Source organism: Malurus melanocephalus, unplaced genomic scaffold (genome assembly GCF_030028575.1).
Source record: "Malurus melanocephalus ecotype Western Australia unplaced genomic scaffold, MMel_1.1 scaffold_254, whole genome shotgun sequence".
Classification (NCBI taxonomy): Eukaryota; Metazoa; Chordata; class Aves; order Passeriformes; family Maluridae; genus Malurus; species Malurus melanocephalus.
Window position 1 is genome coordinate 594,980 of NW_026623486.1, and position 20,839 is coordinate 615,818.

Genomic DNA, 20,839 nt, shown 5'->3' on the forward strand with positions numbered 1-20,839 from the left:
TGTGCTCGGGGAGCGCCGCGGGCTCGGCGCGGCCCGGGAGGCGGCCTGGCCGTGCGAGGTCCCGGCGGGCCCGGCCGCCGCAGGAACGGGCTGCCGGGATAAATGGGCCGCTGGSTGCTGCTCGCTGACATTCCTGGGAGGGCTGCCGTCTCTTACCTAATCCGGTGAGAGCAAAGAGGGAGGAAGATCCTTGCTCATCCCTTACAAACGGCTTCCCCTTAAAAATTAAAAGGTTAGAGAGCTTCGTGATTTTCCCTTCTTCACGATTTTAAAAGGACGAGAAACAACAGCGTTTGTAGTGAAAGGCAAAACATCCTAAGTATTTCTTTAGAAGAACCAAGTTTCTTTTCTGGTGATGGCACTTTTACGCTCATGTTAATACAATATTTTTCCAATATTCTCTTTGCACCCTCTTTTTCAACCAGTCTAGGTGAATATTGCCTTGCTCTGTAATGAGCAGTCTACTCATAGGCTAAATAAATAGATAAAGTGATTTAATTTGTTTAACGTGGCAGATGAGTGTCTGTTAGGAAGCTCATAGCTAATTTGACTAGGTCATGAAGGACATGGGATATTCCACGCTCGGGACATAGTTTCAGTTGTGTGTTTATCTCCCTTCTAAACTGAGACTAGCACGGTGCATTCCAGAGGGGGACGGAAAATGGAAGGGGCTCGTCTCAACTCTGATTTAATCAAGCCGGTCTGCAACAAGATTTGAGTTATTGGAATAAGGTACACCAATAGAGAGGTTTTTAGGATAAAGCATGGATCTCTGGACTAGTTATTTGTTGCAGAAAATAACTTTGGGGAGTATACCTTGAAGTAAAAATCGAGTGCTAGGAATTCCAATGGAAATGAATGTTTTTAAATAACCTTAGCCCTTTTCACAGCAGTGAWAAATTATAGAGGAAAGCACAGGGAGAAGATCTATCTATCAGTGATACAGTTTTAGAAATCTGTTGTGACCTAAGAATTCTGAACCAGATGAAATGATGGGCATTTTTGACCTAAAAGTGCATGTCAAGATGAAGTAGCTTAACTGTTAGTGTGTCATTTCTGTTGGTAAGGTTTTAATGCCATAGTCTAGTTAGACTGTACTAGTGGAGTTAGCTCAGAAATKCAGTGGCTCCAACTAAGTAGGTGTGAACTAAGGAAAGTAAATACTTTAAATAGCATGARTACTTTTCATCGTTAGGTTTGAGTAGAGTTGCTGCTGTTTGCTTAGTGTAGATTGAGAAAGAAATCCTGCTCAAATGTCAAACACCTGTCTCTAATGTGGAAAAGGGGAGCCATGAGCATGTTCATGWGAGAAGCAACTCCTTGGTCTGGAAATTCAAAGCAATCAAGTAGGACAGTTTTATGAACTGTGGTCTTCAGATGTGTTCAGATGAAACATTCTGGAAGACTATACATGCAACTGCTATTAGAAAATGACGCTTTTAATTTTAAGTTAGAATCACTTTTCTTTATTTTTATTCTGTAATAGGGTTTGGTGCTTGTAGTCTTGTAGCTGTCAGCTTTAAAAAGCTGGACTGAGCTTTGCCAAATGGATTATCAGTGTCTTTTTTGCTTGGTTGTCTCATTTTCAGAAGCTAAAGTGAACCAGAATAGTCGAGGTAAGTCAATGATACTTGGAATTCTTGACACATATAAAGAGCTCAGTTCTGCAGCCGTAGTGCATGTACTCAGTCTGCAGAAAGCCAAAGCATGCTCTGTTTTCCAGCTGCTGACTGTGGTTGCCTCAATTCCTGGTCGGTGCTGTTGGTGCTACCTGCTGCAGAAAGCAGCAGCACTGATGCTGGCAGTTCATCTCAGCCATCACGTGGTGCCTAAAGCATAGGATCTCGTCTCCAAAGTTTACAGTCTTAAATGTTATGAGCATTGTAGATGCAGATTTTTTACTGTATTTTTTGCTTTTCTGTTGCTTTGGTTTTTGAAAAGTAATCGGCATTAAAAGAAGTGAAAACTAGTTGTGATTTTAAAAAGTAATGTTGTTTTTTTTTTTACTTTGACAAAATACACAACATTTGGAGACATATTGTTACCTTACTAAAAWGTTTTGTTTCATTAGGAAGAAAAATTTGTTGTGAGTGGGTTACTCTTTTTCGAAGTGCATGTACTGTTCCTTTCCTGAATGTTCAATGTCATGATAAAAATGCAGTTTTGGGGTGTGTTTTCTGTGTACAGTATCACATTGTAGACTAGAAATTGGGATATATGCATAAATGCTATGTTGTTACCATGAGCTGTTACTTCAGGTTTACCTGAGATTTTCCTATGAACACTTAATTGCATGTAGCRAAAATCTTCCTGAGTAAGTGACTTKGGGTTGTTTGATATCGTGCCAGGGTATGTTCAGCTGTTAACTGTGCAAGGTAGCAAAGGAAGACAAAACCCAGCATTAATGCCCCATCAGTTGTCTCTAAGTTTTGTGCCACTAGAGAGATGCTAATTCTGATCCAAACTGCATACCATGTTTCTGTGATGCTCAGGACAACTGTTACTAATATATGCCTGTTTGAGTGAACGTATAAAATGGTGATTCTTTGTCTTACCATAGGAATAATGAGAGATTTGGTTAGTAATTCCACAGTATTTTAATCAGATAAAGTGCTAGATAATTACAGCTAACAAAATGGTCCGCTTCTGATTTTGACTTGTTTTTCTTTGTAGAAGCTGAATGTGAAAAGTGAGGTGGGCTGTGTTTTCAGGGAGGAAGTAAAATGTTATTTAAATGGTAAAATCTGTATTTTTCTTCTTTCACCTGGAAATGAATTATAAAATTACCATGGATATATTCCAGGGAAGTTTGATATAAAAACAGCAGTAAACTGTTCTACAGACAGTTGCTGACCTTTTCCTTTTTGGTTTGCCTTATCCAGAAACACATTTTTATMTTTTCTTGTAACAATTGATGACCTTGCTGGACATGAAGAAAAACAAGGAGTGTGTGGTGATAACTTCAGCTGCTTAAAAAATTACTCATCCACTCCTTAAAAGTGAAAGGGAAGTTCTTTGAAGTGTGGTTTGTGTGGCTGGCGTGGTTTAACCCCAGCTGGCAGCTCAGTACCAAGCAGCCTCTCTGTCACTTCCCCACCTCTGGGATCAAGGAGAAAACTGGAAGAGTAAAAGTGAAAAAAACTTGTGGATTGAGATAAAGACAGTGGAATACGTAAAGGGAACAGCTGCACACACGAGCAAAGCAAACCAAGGAATTCTTTCACCACCTCCCATGAGCAGGCGSGTGTTCAGSCATTCCCAGCAAAGCAGGGCTTGGTGGTTACCTGGGAAGACAAATGCCATCACTCCAAACATCTCCTCCTTCCTCTTCTTCCCCCAGCTTTATATGCTGAGCAGATGGTGTGGAATATCCCTTTGGCCAGCTGGGGTCACCTGTCCCAACTGTATCCCCTCCCAGTGTGGTGTTCACTGCCAGCCTCCCCACTGCTAGGGTGGTGTGAGACGCACAAGAGGCCTTGACTCTGCACAGGCAGTCCTCAGCAATAGCAAAACCCTCTGTATGTATCTGCACTGCTTCCAGCACAAACCCAAAACACAGCTCTGTCCCAGACACGACAAAGAAAATAATAATTTAAATAATAACTTAAATAATTTAAGTTTCTTTTCTACAATTCTTACACATACCACTGAACAGAGCAAAATGTAATTTAGTCTTTGAAGAAGGACCACTGTCACTTTTCAAGTTTTTTTTTTTTTTTTAATGCTGTCAAGGAGCATTTAAAATGCCACACTTTTAATAAGCGTTCAGATGAAGTATGTCAAAGGAAAATTGTTAGTTAAATTTTGCTAATGTATAGATTGTCCAAAGATTTTAACTGGAATAAGAGTACTTTAAAACAATTTTCATGTTAAACTGCAGGAAGGAAAGCATGAAAATAAATTGCATAAAAATTTCTRGAATTGCTGTATAGCTTAGAAATGTACCTGTGTTAAAAGGTTTATCTTTGTTGTTSTGTTCACTCTCTATTACAGATCTTTCATGAGGGAAAGTTATATGTCTTCTGTGTTTACAAGGGGATACAACTATACAAGCTATACAACTGCAATACAAGGTTTCTGAGTTCTGTTTTATAAATCTTAGTACAAGTTGCTTCATGCTGAAGTGTGATGTAGGTATTGGTTTGAAGTAGGGTTTAAAAGTAATTTTTTCCCTGTGATTTTTCTATAAGTCAGTGTTATTCCTAAAATATGTGGTCAGTTTTTGTTAACACATCAGTGTTAGGAAAGGAGAAAGAATAGAAGATACAGCACTGCACAAGCTGTGGCACATCCACGGTACAGTTCTGCAGAAGCTAAATACCATTTCTTCTGGGCTGCCAGTGTTAACTTGCAGTGGTGCTGCCACCAATGCGAATGGGAAACAGCAGTTTTAGTCCCAAGTTCAGTTGAAAACTCAACACCCAGGAGGAGAGGGTCACTGTTCCCTAGTTCCCTTCCCAGAACARCTGGCAGCTTGGGGCCATCACGTTCAGCACTGCTGCTGGAGTCACCCTCTGTCACTGCAGGTGCCCTTGGGTCCCTGCAAGTGCACACTCAGAGCTAAGATGGAATGGCTGTGCCCCCTTGGGTTTGGTGGCTTCCTGGGGTGCCAGGGGAAGTGCTCAGGTACTTGTGCAAGACTGGTCTTGTTGAATACATTATCTTAAAGAGAAGGAAAACCAGTGGATGAAAAGCAGGCAGCACAATCACTCATTTTTGGTGGCAGCCTGTTTTTGTTTATTGTAGAAATGGTGGAATTACACTCCAACATCCTCTGCGTGTGTGCCTGCCGTCATGGAGCCTGCATCTGGTGGGTCTTTCTTTGTGCTGTAGATAAACCATTTTCTTGTAGTGGTATGTGAAAGCTCTTAAGAAATACTGTAACTGAGCAGTTTTCTTGAAAGTGCTATTAAAATATTTAAGAACCTTTAAACATGGAATGTTGTTACTTTGAAAGGTAGTGAYTGTAACTCCATTCTGTAAAAATGGAGTCTTGATTTTTTTTTTTGACACCTCATTACCTTCTGTATTTTTTTTTTACCAACATGGGTTTGCTACAGTTTGATATTTTAATCTTCTTAAATTACCTAATGTTGCTTTGGAAATCATGTGTGAAACATGCTTTGATGTGCATTTCTGTGTTAATACGTATATGACCCCACTTTAAAGTGTTAAAGAGAAACTTCTAGTGTTTAACTAAAGCTAGTTTATAAATTCCTCTAAAGCTGATGACTTTCACCTATATTTGAGCTTTAAGTCTTACTCCTTTCCTTCTTATGAGGTGTATGTGCAGTTGTTTTCTTGTAAAAGTTGTGAAAGTGCTCTGCTCAGCTACTATTTTGGTTTCTGAATGTTTATTTTGAAATATATGTGCAGATACATTTATATAAAATTACTTTCATTCACCGGAATTTTCCCCCTTTTTGTGCATGAAGGCATCAGCACAGTTGGGAGTTGATTTGTGCAGGGTTCATCTCTCCRTGGCCGATATCTGTGTGATTGCACAAGTGCACTAAGGATGTAATTTGGAGACTGGTTGCACAGGTGTGACTGGGGAATCATTTGGCTGGCAGATGTTGATGGTGGACTATAAAATTTTAGTGTGGCTTTGTGCTGGGTCAAGTCTGATTATTAGAAAGGAAATTTTACAGATAAAAATTATGCATTCCGTAATAGAAGCYGAGATGGACATTCTTCCAAAACAGCACCTGTAAAGCAGTAATTTTAAGAGTGCCTCTGTGCATATTAAAACCAGCTGCTGACCTAAACTATTATATTTTAARATCAGGTGTTCTGTTTAAGCAAGAGTTTTCTTCCTTGTACAATCATAATTCTTCCATGGATGCAGAGGTGCTCACCTAATAATGGAGTTGASTGTAGGGGAAAAGATTATTTCATTGAAGGCTGAATACATAGCAGAAGGCAGTATTTTGCAGAGAAAGACAGTGATAGGCCTTGAATTCAGAAAGTGCAGATAAAGAAAATGTGAAGTAGCAAGAAGATGTGTTTACTCCTGTCACTTCCAAGCCATTTCTGGTATGTTGTGTTTTGATTTCTGATGCAGACTCAGGCCTGACTTCAGAGTGATTATGGTAGAATTTTAATTTCGTATGCTATGAAGCAATTCCCATGCAATACAAATAAGTGAAATAGTGCATGGATTTTACTTGGCATTTGAGATGTACCTGATCAGAATTTAATGGCAACAAAAGAACATGTAATTCTCTTGCCCAAGAGGTTTTTTTCCTGCTGAATTTAAATCACTTGCTTGAAAATCTGGGTACTTGGAACTTCACAAAGAAAGCTGAGGGTATTTTTTGGGTAATACAAGGATCCCTCTAAAGAAAGGTTACTTTTCATAAAATCAAGAGGGCTTTCAGATTAGATACAATAGAAGTAGTAAGAGGGGTGTTGCCAATAGCTCCATAATTTGTCTCTTTGATGTACAAAATACTGGAATGAGTAGAGGGCAGTTATCCATATGTGAGTAGGAGTTTAAAAGTAAACAGTGATTGAAGTCTGATGATTGCTGACTATAAAAACTGAAATGTTAAATAATTTAACAGTGTCTTTTAGTGTGTAATGATATTTAGTTATTACTAACCTGAAGTAAATTTGAATAGGGTGGAACAGGGTTAACTTGGTATCCTTATCAAGTCACTTCATTCCTTTTTACATTCATGTGTGAGACTCACAGCTACTTGTGGTTGTTTAAAACCTGTAAAAGACAGGGAAGTACTTGCTTGTGGTGACTCAGAAGCTCGTGACAAAACAGGAACTAAAGCCAGGTCTCCCCTGCCACAGACTTGTGCTCTAGTACCACTAATCGTGGGTTTAGTTGGCTGTTTTTAAAAAAAGGTGTGAAGGAATGCTCAGTCTTTTCTCCTAACGTGGTGGTCTGTGACGTCAGCAGTTCCACCCATTTCTGGTCTCTGCTCAGCTTGAACACTTTCTGGGAGACTGCTCTTAGTTTCGAGTTAAAGCTACATTTCAAACCTAAGGGTTTGATGAGACGCTGTAGAACTGTTGCTCTCTACAGCAGTGTAATCAGGCTTGGCTGCGGATTTGTCAGTAGCCAAGTTTGAGAATTTGATGAACATTTTAATAGTGATTTAAAAAATATTTATTATTGCAGCAATTGAATTCTCGTGCAACARTATTACAGTAACAGTTGTTTCAGAATTGATGAGTGGGGAAAAGCTAAGTCAAATAAAACAGAATTGGTTTTAATGGAAGCACATGGGCTTCAAAGAATCGGTTCTGGAAACACAAGGCATGCAGAAAATGGGAAYTGAAAGAAATGAAGTACTGAAAAGTGTGGAACCATCATAAATACAAAACCCCACTGTAATTTTGTATTTGTTTTACTAAGGTCTTACATTGCTTAGAGTCTAAGTTCAGTGTTTTCTGTTTCATACAGAAACAGTATATCAACAAAGTACAAAAACCTCTGGCCCACCTTAGATTTCCACAGCTTTCCTTTTGAATTAGTATTCATAGTAGGAAAATTTTACTTCCAAAATGCATTTTAAAAATATGGACTTGATCCTTTACTTTTAAAGGTGTGTTTATTCTTGTGGTGTTTGTCTGTGATAAAATAAATACATTATCCTTATCAGATATTCTTCTAGATGTTCTTCCTTTTGAAGACTAAATTAATTTTYTTAAAAACCCAGATTTGTAAAAACTGTCACTCAGATTGCTTAGAGATTCTGTGTGCTTTAATCCTCAAGATTCTGAAAAATCAGTAATTTCTGAGGAGTTAAAAGTTAGGCTTCCAGTGCCTCTAGTAGTGTGTGTTCTGTGATGCTGGATGTATTTATGTGTAGGATCCATACCTGACATCCCTTATGGGACCAAGGTCTGTGCTCTGGAACAAGTATCTCGATTCTCCAGGCTGYCCCCTACACATTTGCTCTCCTGAGAGACTGCCATAAGACTGTATACAGGCATACAGAAAAAAAGGAAAGATCCCAGGAATAAATGATTATTTAAAATGGAAGTGAGTATGAACCTAAGCAATGAACAAGATGGAGGCATCTTTATAAAAGTAGTCAATGTATGTCATGCTGTCCTGACTTCCTGCAGAGGGGCTTTCTGTGTCACGGTCTCTCTCCTGTAGGGCAGTCTGTTTGTAGGGCAGTCTCTCCTTAATCAGTCTGGTTATTTTGATGGTCTGCTCCCTACTATTGTTAAGTTATGCAGGGAAGATACTGAACATAAAGTAGGTCTTGAATTTGAATTGGAATAGTTATCACAGAAAGACTTTRTAAGTGAAGACACATCAAAGAACAGGTAGTTCTTTTAGTTGAGCCTTGCTGAATTAAGGTAGGTGCTTCCATGCCACACCCTCCTCCCCGTGTCTGCCACAGACACAGGAACGGTGATGCAATATTGCGTGGCAATTACAGCATGCACTGAAGAGCATAGGTTTGCAAAATCAGACTGAGGAAAGAAACACAGCCCCCAGGTTGTCACACTTGGTAGGATTTGCTGTTAATGTTTGCAGAGGGGTTTAGGTTCTTTTTTTAAGAAATTCTAATAGAGTCTAATTGTGTACTGAGCCTATCTATGAAACCTTGTAGAACAATTGAGTGCTTCCTGTTTAGATACTTCTGAATGGCAGTATGTGTTAGAGCATGAAAAATAACTGGCTTTTCTCTTTTTTGCTGCTGTTACTAATTCACTCTGTAGCTGATCCTTCTGTATGCCTGCCTTAWTTTTTTTATACAGCACTGAATGTCTAGAACTTAAAAAAAAAGGTAGCTGTCTCCCTGTGTTTATAAATATTGGGCATAATTATTRTTGGAGGATGATTCTGATGCGGCTCAGTTCAGGGTGCTCTGTGCACAGTGAACAGACACTAGATATTATAAAATAAAAATGTTTTCCCTGTTACTTAGTTTGCATAGAGTTACCTGTATTTTCATACCAYGTTTTCTTTATTTTCTTAGATTCTRTGGTTTCTGCCATCTTAATTTTGAGACCTGTGCCCAGAGCACAGCAGGCTGCAGACAGGCAGGCTCTCAGAAGGCTCCTGGGGGATTGGTGCTGGTTTGGGTCCATTCCATCCTTTATGGTGCAGTAGGGTCCATGTGGAGAAGGTCTAGGTGTCCTGTGGCAAGGAGGGCTCTGGCCATTGGCTGCCTGCTGATCCTGGCTCTGGGGATATGGAGCTKGGGAAGAGAGGGAAGAGAAGACTTTTGTTAGACAGCACCACCAGGTGCAGTGCAGGAGTGTGCAGGATACAGCCTGGAGCAGTGTTTCTTTATCACCATCTTCACACCTTCTCTGGTAGTTGGGATTTGTTAGTGTCACAGCAAGATAAGTTATTTGCTTGTTTTTAGAAYGGAAAATTAGGGTCAAGTCAAATTTGGAAGTGGTTCTGGATCTTAAAAAGATCCATGATCTTTTTAATGCAAGTGTTTGTTTTGATTTGTATTTAAAGASTGATTTTTCTCTGTATTTTTGTTACGCTGTGTATAGTTTCACTAGCAAGTTTGTGGCTTAACTCCCTTTTATTACATTAGATTATCAAATATTAGTAATTTAAATTTTGTTCCTTATACCAATTTATTTAATGTACTACTGCATTTTCTTTTTCTCACAGTGCCATTTGATTAGTTTGTTTTAATATACTTTAAATTTTCAGGAATTCCTTGATAGTTCCTGTAGTTTTTGCTTTCTGACCTCCTTCCTTTCCTTCCAAGTTCAAAAGACAGGAGGGATAAATGTCCTGTTTTGCTTTATAATTTGTAGGTGGTCTGAATTTACAAGGAAACCTGTTTTCTTATTTAATTCTATATATGAGATGTGAAAGCTGGCGTATTCTGCAGCTATATAGTACAGAGTGAGTGGTCCAAACTCGGGTTTTGGCTATTGCTCAGACATTTTTAGTTTTCATTSTGACTGAAATTTGGAGGTTTATCAGGTATTTTCTGAGTGCTTTGTTCCTCAGCTTGTCTTCTTTCACTAGGCTGGAGTACTATAGCAGCATGGTGTCCAGCATTCTGTGCAGAGTTGGACGTTGAAGTTCTGTGTGACTGGAGTACAGAATATTCACTTGTTGTAATTGATGAAGTTCTTTGTTGCATTTAAAATTGAATGCTTCAGTCACAGTAGTTGATTACTAATGTGATTTTGATGTGGTTGTTGTGTATCTTCTATAGGGCGCTCTTCTTAATTTGACATTATAAAGTTGTTGGAAATAAAGTTAGGTTGATGTTGAATATTATGGTGTATCTCCACAGGAGAAATAGTGATAGTGATGAGACAGAAGTAAAACAGGACGGGCCAAACTCAAATTTCTGCATTGAGTTACAAAAAGGTCATTGATTTGGTGGGTGTAACAATACTGTTGGTGTTTACATGGCTGTGTTTGTCTGCATCTGCCACATCATGTGTGTTGAACTTGGAGAAGATCGGGCTTGGCACTGCCATGGCTCCATCRGTGACTGTGTGGGGCATGAGGAAACATGTATGAGACACATCAGAAACATGGGGCGTCARGGGCTGGGGCTCAGGGCAGTGGTGGCCACAAAGGCAATTCCATGGTTATATAAATCCATTGGGATTTTCTTGCCTGGTGCTTGGAAAATGGGGTTGGTAGGGAATGTGAGGTGCAAAGAGAAAAAACTACCTGCAATTTTGGGCGGACTGGGTCACCGCAAGGTAGTGGGAAATGCACTAATTATGAAAAAGAGATGAACTGGACAGATAACATTTTGGCAAAGGAAATCATCATGAGTCTTGCCTCTATTTTATGTATTTATATTGGTCTCATTTTATAATATTCTGTTACATTGGATTGATCAGCTTTTGCTTGTTTTGCAGGAAAAGAGAAGCCCTGAGGTGTCTGAAATAACAAATAGCATAGTTAASAGCACCAAAGAAAACAGTGTCTGGAAGGATTCAAAAAAATTGTAATTCATTAGTCAAAAACAGAGTCTATAGAGACTAAATTGTATTATATAGTTGTTTAAAAATTTATGTCATAATTGTCTTCTAAAAATTCTGAAGTAGGCCAGCAGGTCCAGAGGCTGTGTCTGAGCAGGGGTGCACATGTTGTCCAGRCCTGCATTTGATCCTAATCATGCCAGGCCCTTGCACTCCTGCATCTCCTGAGAGCTGGGAGAGAGAAACGGATAGACTGCAAAAGGCAAAAAACTTGGGCCYTAAAATGTCTTTCAGATTCAATAGAAATGAGAAACACTGACTTCTTTTAAAATACTTGCAAGCTTTTCTCTGTTATATTTTAACGTTTAATGAGTATTTCAACAATTCATTTAGCTKTTGGGTTTTGACATGCTTTGGCTTGTATCACATCTTGAAAAAAGTAGCTTGTCAGTGTTTTTCACAACTTCATCCTGTTCTCATTTCCAGTGCTYTCTAACAGTACTGTGTGTAAAAATGTCTGATTTTCAAATTTGACTGTACAATTGAAAAAGATAAAAGTTTGKGGTTTTTTTTTTTCCTGGTGGCTGTAATTCATTAAGAGTGCATTTTGAATGCAAGTCCCTAAATTCAATTTTGAAATGTTATAAAAAAAATATTGCATCACATGCACACATTTGTGATAATTTTTTTCTTGTCCTCGTATCACTCTTACAARAGACTTTTTTACTTCTAGGCATTAAGATTACTATACAGAATTTTTGTGGGTTTTTTCCCCCAAAGCTAATACTCAGTTACCCTTTCAAAAGCAAACTAAAACCTTAAACTCTCATCTATTTTATATGGATGAAGATAAGAGAGAATATGTGATAAGAGAAAAGTGGATGGTGCTAAGCTGAAATTGTCAAAGGTGCCCTGTTTGTATTCCAGTGAAGCACAAATGTGATTTCTAGAATGTGTCTGGAGCTAACACCTTGGAAAGGTGAGAAGYTGAAAAAGTATCAGTCTAGTCTATTTACTGTTGTTAACTCCCTGGCACATGAGGTACACCATCTTTTCCAACTTCTTRAAACTGCTTTCCAAGTACCTGCCCCTCAGCAGAGCTTTTAAAACAGCGGTTTGGTTGTGTCTTCCCATTCTCACAGTATTTTGGTTCCGTGTCCAGGGTCCCAAAGCTGCTCCTTGAGGCATTGTGCATCCTCCTCAGTGCAAAGYACGTGTGCAGCAGTAGCTATAACCYGTCCAAAGGCAGGCGAGTGTGCTYTGGGGACAACACTGCCACAGGAGGGAGAGCCTMTGGYGTGCTTCACACACTTCAGAACATGCTCTTAAGTTTCTCAAAAGCTGGTTTTGTTTTTCTTCARGTTTTCTGTTCTGCTTGAAAACTTTCTTGGTTCTTACCTGGTGGGATGCTGTAATATTGGACATTTGGGGGCRAGACTGAAGGAAGCCTTGTATTGAAGGGGCAGTTTTTGTTTATAGTGGTTGGCCATTATTTGTATGTATTACAGTGCTGATACAARTACTCCCTGAAAAGTGGATTTCAAATAGTATGAAAGCGTTTTGAAAGATAATTTTCTTTACTCAGATACTGTAGCCTTACGTTTTATGTGACCACAAGTTTACCGCAGTGTGTTGTTCTTTTGCCTCCACTGAAATTTGTACTTCTGTGATCTGATCATCATTACATCAGTGTTCCATAATGTCTAAATTTTCCTGAGGTGTGTATCATGCAAGCGTGTTGACTTGGTGTCCAGCTGCTTTATCCTTTAACTGTTCTTATTTTTTTTAATAGTCCAAATAGATAATCAGATACACGACATTGTTCTAGTTCTGTTGGGCGTTTCTTTTCCGGGAGATTATGCTTTTGCTTAACTGAATAATCTTTATACAAATGGAGAAAATTCCTGTTGAATGGGACTTTACAGATCCACAGTGAGAAATGCTCAGATGAGGGATATTCTCGAAMTAGCAGGAAGTGAATCTCATGTATTAGAGGAGTTTTGAATGGAATGTCTAGGTTTTTAAAAGCAGTTCTTGAGGGAGAAGCACAGGGCTTTCACCGGGCACACGTGCGAGGCACGGGCAGCTGCTCCGCCGGTCTCCGGGCCCGCGGAGGGCGCCGCATGTGCGGAGCGGGCGGGCGGCCCTGGAGACACGTGGGACGGCAGTGCCGGGCGGGCGGGGCCGGATCCCGGTGCTACGGTGGGGCGGGGCGGTTCCCGGTTCCGCGGGAAGGGCGGGGCCGGGCTGGGCACTGCCCCGGAGGCGGGCGGGGCGGGGCGGGGCGGGGCCGTCCCGGGCCGGCAGTGCCGGGGAAGCTCGGGGAACCATTTTGGGGCGCGGGGCCGGAGCGCGGCCGCACATGGGGGCGGTGGGCCCCGCCCGGGCCGGTGACATCGAGGAGCGGCGCGGGGCCCGCCGGGGCTCGGGGGGGTTTTCGCCGCGGACACTGCCCGGCCTGCGCCCCCCGCGCCCCGAGCCCCTCTGTGCTGCGCGGACACGCCATGAGCTSCTCCGCGCCCCATGACGGGCAGATCTGCCTCCAGCGGGCCGTACTCCTGGAAGGGCGTCTGGTCTGCGTGCTTGCCGGGGAGTAAAACCTGCAAGGGGAAAGGTAGCGTCGTGTAAATTGCCTATGCGCACTATTTAAAGGTGGGCTTGTACGAGCTGTTAAGTCTTGTCCCGAGAGAGGTCTCGGTAGCCTGTGTATGTCCCCTTCCCCAGAACAGTGTTGAGAATACTTTMATCAACAGGTCGGTGCCTTCTGATGTTATCAAGAACACATTTTCTTGATCTAGAACTAGGAAAGCTTAAGATAGTTTTTCACTATACATGTCTTCTCTTGGCTAAATTTTTTGTAATACGTACAGTGTTTTTAATAATTGGAATTAAAGGAACTAATACTCTTGAAAATTATACCATAGTGTGCCTTAGTTTGTCCCTGTTGCTTGGAGACTTATTCCTATCATGTGCAAATAAAGATAATGTAATAGCAAATATTGCATAGAGGGGTTTTTACCTGTAGTAAGGGATTTGTAACTAAAAATATCTTTACACTTCATATTCAGTTCTGTAGTTGTTTTGCCTTAGTTTGTAATTGTATGGTTTTCATAGTTTAGTGTCTTAAATGTATTCTACTCTTAAAACTTCTGCTTGTGATTAATTTGTAACTTTTGAGATAGCCATAAAAGATGTATTAYTCGTCTTGGTGTTAATGATGAAAATGTAGGCTTTGGGCATGTTTAGGCTTGGTAAGTTAGAGTTTATAGCCTTATCCAGTTTCTTTCATGTATGCTAATCTCAGTGGTCTGCTTCAGAGATTCCTGCTCGTTTTCATTCCCCGCTCCTATGAGTCCTCGGTTGTGGAAGGTGTGTGTCAAGGCTGCTTGCACTGGAGCACTGGGAACACACAGTTCTGCTCTCCAGTGCCTCCGTAGCTTAGAAAGCTCAAGTGCATCTGTGCGCAAGGTCTTTCACAAAGTTTGTAGGTTGCCTCATTTAACTGTTGCATGGGCTCTGAGAGGTGTAATTAGAGCCAGCAGAGCTCATCCAGCTCGTCAGGCTGCCCAGGGAACTGGTCTGACGCAGTGGTTTCAGCGTTATCTGCAGGTTATGGGGGATCCCTGGATCACAACATACCAGGGTCAGGCAAGAGGAAACACACACATTTTCCGAAATGCATGTGTTTGCAGTATTYGAAGGGAAACACTTTGAGAGTTTTGCATATGAATATGCTTGTGATTTTCGTGCTCTTCACAAACAGCAGCGTGATCAGCATTGGTTCTCCCAATGTGTGTGATGGTTTGTTCTGGAGCACAGAAGTGCACGGTGCCTCAGGAGCCCTCCACCTGTGGCTGCTGGGGACACAGGGCAGTGCAGCTGGCAGAGACCTTGCTGCTCGAATCCCCTCCCTGGTGCAGCATCACTTCCCCAGGACACATGCTTGATTTGTCACACACATCCGAAACTACTCATCYAAGCTGGAATGGCTCACAGTGGGAAGATACAGCCAAAAGACACAGACATTCTTGTCATATCTCTACMGTATCAGTTAYGGCCCAGCACTGAAAACCACTGCATGAGGTTTTTTCCCAAGGATGGGAATTGGGTATTTCTAGACCACCAAGCCTGAAATAGAGAAAGAGAGCTTGGTGGCTTGAGAAGATGCTGTGAGTGGGKTTTTGAGACTCMTAAAATCAGTGACTGAATATTGAATCTTACACACTCACGTTTTTGTTACTCTGGGCAGAGATGCACCTGTAGAGGAATTTGGATTTSTCTTGACTGTCATTACTTTTTGAATGTCAAGGACTAAGTCATTTTGYGAGTTGGAATCTCTTAGTTCCTCTGCTTGTGTCCTGAACAGTGCATGTCTTGCAAAAGCATGCCCAGTATGCTGCTCTGGGCTGTCTGGTCCAAGTATGAGTAAGTTTGTGGGTGAAATGATGCTAAATATGGGAAGCTTGCCTATTGCCTAATATTCCCATGTCAAATAGCAAGGAGATTAAAGATGAGGTTTATTTTGAGAGCTTTGTACGTACGTGACAGATCCAGAGCTGGTTGTACTCGCAGAGAGGCACTTAGGGTGGCTGCGAATCGTACTGTGCAACAGAAGCCAATTTTGGATAGCATTTTATTTGACTGTCCTTTAAATCAAACCAAAGGTATGGTTTCTTTTTTCCAAAGCTATGTTATTTTTTTTTGGATAATGCTAGCAAATCCTTTTGCACAAGAAGGAGGAGTGCAGGAGAACATAACATGTTAAGAAACATGGTACTTGCTCCACATCTGTGGAATGGCTTGAGCAAGCTGTTTGGTCAGACAGCTGTCACCTTTGTCTGGGCACATTAGAAAGGACATAATGGGAGCTCCWCTGAACATAAAACTTCATCAAGAGGGCTGTAAAAAGGGACTGTAGATGTCTGAGTACTTACATTGTAAAATTAATTCTCAAATTTAACAAGTGAATTTTGAATTTTAGTGTTATTTGGGAAATTAAATAATTGCTTTGGAGTTTTTTCTGGTATTCTCACAAATGGTTTAGTTCAGGAAGCTGAAGCAGTGGATGTGCTTTACAATCTGTGAGCCTCAGTAGCCAAGTAAGGAAAATGAAGAGTCACTGTTCTGTTCTGGGRGAAAAGCAAGGTAGTAACTGAGCTGTGGTTTTTCTTACTACAGTTTTTCACCTTAAAAAAAAAAATCACACCATAAACATGATTACTGAGAAGTTTATATCCAGAAGATAGTTTCTTTAATTTAAAAAAGGCTAATACCTTATATGCAGCAGCTTAGAATTTTTCCATACAACGTTGATACACATAAGTGATTTAGGTGTGAAGCATTTCATTAATGCAGTATTTAAAAAAGCAAACCACCACCAACAAACTCACTTAAGCACGTCTTTACTCCTCTCCCTTGCAGCTTCCAATAGGTAAATTCCACTTCAAAACAATCAGTAGAACTTCTTCACTTGTTCAGTTTCCATGTCATGCAAGTGTCTGTACTGTAMAACTGTTCTCCACATAATATATGTGCAGTTTTTATTCCATGGGGAGCTTCTCACTTTTGTTTGTATCTGTTTTCTCTTGGAGCTTTTTTGTAAGTCTAGAAATGCTGTGTGYAGAGGCAATGAAATGTGGCTGATCTGAACTGTTTTGTCTCTGTTCTGTTGCAGAAATGAGCCGTCAGACTGCTACAGCACTACCCACAGGTACTTCCAAGTGCACGCCATCGCAGAGGGTGCCCGCGCTGACGGGCACCACAGCTTCCAACAATGACTTGGCCAGTCTCTTCGAGTGCCCTGTGTGCTTTGACTATGTGCTGCCACCAATCCTGCAGTGTCAGAGTGGCCATCTGGTCTGCAGCAACTGTCGCCCCAAACTCACGTGCTGCCCCACTTGCCGAGGCCCGCTGGGCTCCATCCGGAACCTGGCTATGGAGAAAGTTGCCAATTCCGTACTATTCCCGTGTAAATACGCCTCTTCCGGCTGYGAGATAACTTTGCCACACACGGAAAAAGCAGACCATGAGGAGCTGTGTGAGTTTAGGCCTTACTCCTGTCCCTGTCCCGGTGCTTCGTGTAAATGGCAAGGCTCTCTGGATGCTGTAATGCCACACCTGATGCATCAGCATAAGTCAATCACAACGCTGCAGGGAGAGGATATAGTGTTCCTGGCCACGGACATTAATCTTCCTGGTGCTGTTGACTGGGTTATGATGCAGTCTTGTTTTGGCTTTCATTTCATGCTAGTGTTGGAGAAACAGGAAAAATACGATGGTCACCAGCAGTTCTTTGCAATTGTACAGCTGATAGGAACACGCAAGCAGGCAGAAAACTTTGCTTATCGACTCGAGCTAAACGGGCATAGGCGGCGATTGACTTGGGAAGCAACTCCTCGATCCATTCATGAGGGAATTGCAACAGCCATTATGAATAGTGACTGTCTAGTCTTTGACACCAGCATTGCACAGCTCTTTGCAGAAAATGGCAATTTAGGCATCAACGTAACTATATCCATGTGTTGAAATGGCAATCAAACCTCTTCAGGCCAGTGTTTAAAACCGTTGCATTTAATTTAGCAGAAATAGGGTAACCATCTTTGACTGTCAGACAAATTATTTGGTAGATGGAGGGTAGACATAAATGAAGGTAAATAAAAGGAAAGGCTGTTAAATTACAGGAAGCAGTTGCATGTAGTAACTAATATATTTAAAATAAGTCAACAGTAAACCACTGAAAATATATATACACCCAAAATGGGCATCTTTTGTATTAAGAATTGATTCTACAGGAAATGTTGTAAAATAATTCTAAAAACTTGTTTGTAGATTGATTGTACTGTTGAAAAGGATACTGTTTCGTGTTTTTGTTTGTGTTTTTTTCCTCCCCCTTTGACTGACAAGCCATGTTGAGCGGTCTGGTCTCTGGCCGCTGCTTCCCCTCCTCCTCCCCACCCCCCCTTTGTAAGTCACTACATAGTATTGCTGCTGTTTGTGTATATTTTTTGTGTATTTGCTAATTTTTATTAACTTCTAGTTTTTCATTAAATAAATATGACTTTCTTTTCTGTAATTCAGGTTTTTCTCTTTTTTGTATCTTTTTAAAATTAATTACAGGTGTCATCTTTTGATATGCATAATTGCTATGGTAAAACTTATATTTCTGTATGTTTGGTAAATTTTGTCTCTTTCCAGTAGTCAATTCATTGGTGATACTGTTCTTAATTGAGCTATTTGTGAATGTACTGAACTCGAAAGGAGTGCTTATGTTCAAAGATGTGTCAGGAAAGACAGCTCCTTTAAAAACAGGTCTAGATGTTGTTGTACTTTGAGTTATCTTCTAACAAAAATGAACAATTAAGAACTTTCCRAATTAAAAAAAATTCACATTTCAAATTTAGAGATGCTTAGAAATTTGATTGCATCTTTGTATTGGTTGGTTTGCAGTACAAAGAAAGTATTGTGTTACACAGTATTTATGATTATAAAAGCAGACCATTTGTTTAAAAAAAAAAGGCAGTCAAAGTGAGATGTTTTCAGTTTTTTTATATTTGTCATTAAAAGATTACCTGGCAAATGAGAAAAACACAGCCAACTTTTGCTTTTTGCTTTAGCTCAAAGTTTGACACATTGATGCTCTTGCTCAGTTTCTTGTCTTCATGTCTTTCGGTTGTTACTAAAGTAACTGTCTGGAACTGACTTTTGTATATCATTTCGGTGACATGATCCACATGACAATGCAGATAAATCTCTTCCAGGTGTGACTGACCAGCCCTAAAGCCTTTGGAAGGATACTGGGCTTTATGTAGACTGCCTGTATGTGCARACCTGAACCACGAATGTAAATGGGATTTGTGTTACAAAACAGACAAGAGCAGAGGAAAAGCTGTTCCATCTCRAGCTATTGGAAGGAGTTCTTTGTCAAAGCGAGTGGTAGCGGATGTGTCGGGGAGCTGGTCTGGCTATTAACTACTTTTGTAACACATTAAAATACAGTTTATTTACTGTGCACTGTCTTAGCTTTCTTATCAGACGTTGATCTGTTAAGGCAACTCTTGTTCTTATTTTTGATGCATGATGAGGTAAGTAGTTCTACAGGTAAGGAACATAAAATCYATTGGGTTGGATTAATAAATACTACAGAAATAGTTGGCTTCCTGTAGTAAAAGTTTCACTCTTAAAATTTGATACTTAGACTGTGCACAGATGTAATTTAAAAGATGTACTGGTACTTCGTGACAGTAGATAAATGCTTCAAAAACTGCAATCTAGCATTTTTTTTTTCCTTTTGAATAGACAGCCAGCTGTTTGCAGTTTTCTAAATTCAGTAATTATTCTCACCTAATTAAGCTTGTTTACATTTACCTCCAGTTTGTCTTCTGGTCTTTGAGGGAAAGTTGGCTCAGTCCTTTTTTTAGAGGAGTCCACGTGTCTCTTGCTCGCTGGTGCCTGGGTTGCTGCCCTCCTGCCTGGGTGAGCCATTCCAGCTGTGGCTTTGTTAGGAAATGGAGACCCTGAGTGGAGCCTCTGACCGCGCCCTGAGAGGCCAGGGCTGTGTAGGGCTGGTCACTGCTGCTTCTTGTGTTCAAGAGGGCTCAGCCTGGGYTGTGGCCCCAGAACTGTCCCCTTGAACCCTTGTGCTGAGCCGCGGGGATTTGATTGAGGCTGCAGTGGGCTGAAGGGCAGGGCTGTACCCTGGAAGGGCCTTCAGGAATGGCCTTTGCACAGAGCTTTAGAAGCTGCCTGGTGTCTCAGACAGGTTGGTTCATGTTTTACAGAGGATAAGGCTGTAGCATAACTACTGTATGCTGACTTGTTGTAATGTAAACTAGTATTGCTCCATTTGGTGTTAAATAATCTGTATAAAACTTTTGATATCCATCATCAGATGGAATTGTGAAATTACCCTTAGGCCCAGATCCTCAAAAGTGTTAGGAGCCTAATTCAGTGGATCTCTAAAGAATGTCAGGATCTGGTAAGTCAACTACACTGTTATATGTGAAGAAATAAACCATACTAGAAATCTGTACAGTTTACTACCTTATCTAAAATAAATGGTGTATTAAAGCCTGGCATTGTCTAAACATTAACTATTTATTTTAGAAAGTGCTGTTTTGCTTTGCTGTATTGGGAAGGAGTATTCAAATTGTGTCTAAAAGATGAAATGCAGTAGATCTTGCATTTGTCTGCTAGCACTACCTCCGTGGTTTCTCATTGCCCTTTAAAAAAAAGCCTTAAAATGTTTGACAAATGTGGATGTAAATATTTTGGTTATGTTGTGACAGTTTCTGCTAGTTCTTGTTTGCAGTAGTGCTTAAAATTAAAGCAGGTGAATGGTTTTGTATTGCTGCCTGTCCTGTTGTTTTATCCAGGATGTTTTCCAAGCTGCTATGATTAAAGCAGGAATTGCACTAGGAACTRTCTCGCTATCTGTAGCAGTTTATAGTGTGGATAAAGAAAGGAGCTACCACTGCTTTGTTTTTACCCTTGATAAGCTTTACCAATCTGGAGGTATTTTTGAGGGACACAAGTTTAATTACCAGGCCCCTGTAACTGTTCCTAAGCAGATGATCCCCAGTGTATTGACATGAGTTCAGAAGTTCWGTACTGCTCTGGCTCACTGCTGCATGGGGTTATTTTGTTCAGTGAAAGCAAAGCAAAAGGCACCAAAGTGGGGCTGTAGTGTGGTGTACTGRGTCATGCTTATGTTTTGTTTAAAAAAAAACTCAACAAAGTAACAAGCTCCTCCCCTCTGTTAGCAGGGACAGAAAAAGCTGGCGGTGAATGCCTGGCATTCTCTTCAGAGTGGYATTAAACCCCTCACCTTCACATGGAGTCTGTGAGGACAAGACTTAGAAATTGGGGTGATGTGTCAGAAAGTTCATCCTTTAACTTTTCTGTGGAGCAGCTTCCTGTTTTGCTGTGGTGGAAACKTTTAATAGTC

General features: G+C 40.7%; 1 protein-coding gene across 3 annotated transcripts; it reads left to right on the top strand.

Annotated features, from left to right (window-relative positions):
• Window positions 1–208: 208 nt before the first annotated feature.
• SIAH1 (siah E3 ubiquitin protein ligase 1) lies at window positions 209–18,904 on the top strand. Of its 3 annotated transcripts, none has more exons than XM_057375661.1 (2): window positions 209–232; window positions 16,571–18,904. In XM_057375661.1, exon 2 carries the CDS (start codon window positions 16,573–16,575, stop codon window positions 17,419–17,421), a length of 849 nt encoding a protein of 282 aa, XP_057231644.1. In that variant the 5' UTR covers window positions 209–232; window positions 16,571–16,572; the 3' UTR covers window positions 17,422–18,904. The 3 variants fall into 3 exon arrangements, with proteins under 3 accessions (XP_057231644.1, XP_057231643.1, XP_057231642.1); XM_057375660.1 differs by lacking the exon at window positions 209–232 and adding an exon at window positions 8,438–8,483; XM_057375659.1 differs by lacking the exon at window positions 209–232 and adding an exon at window positions 13,218–13,510.
• The last annotated feature ends 1,935 nt before the right edge of the window (window positions 18,905–20,839 follow it).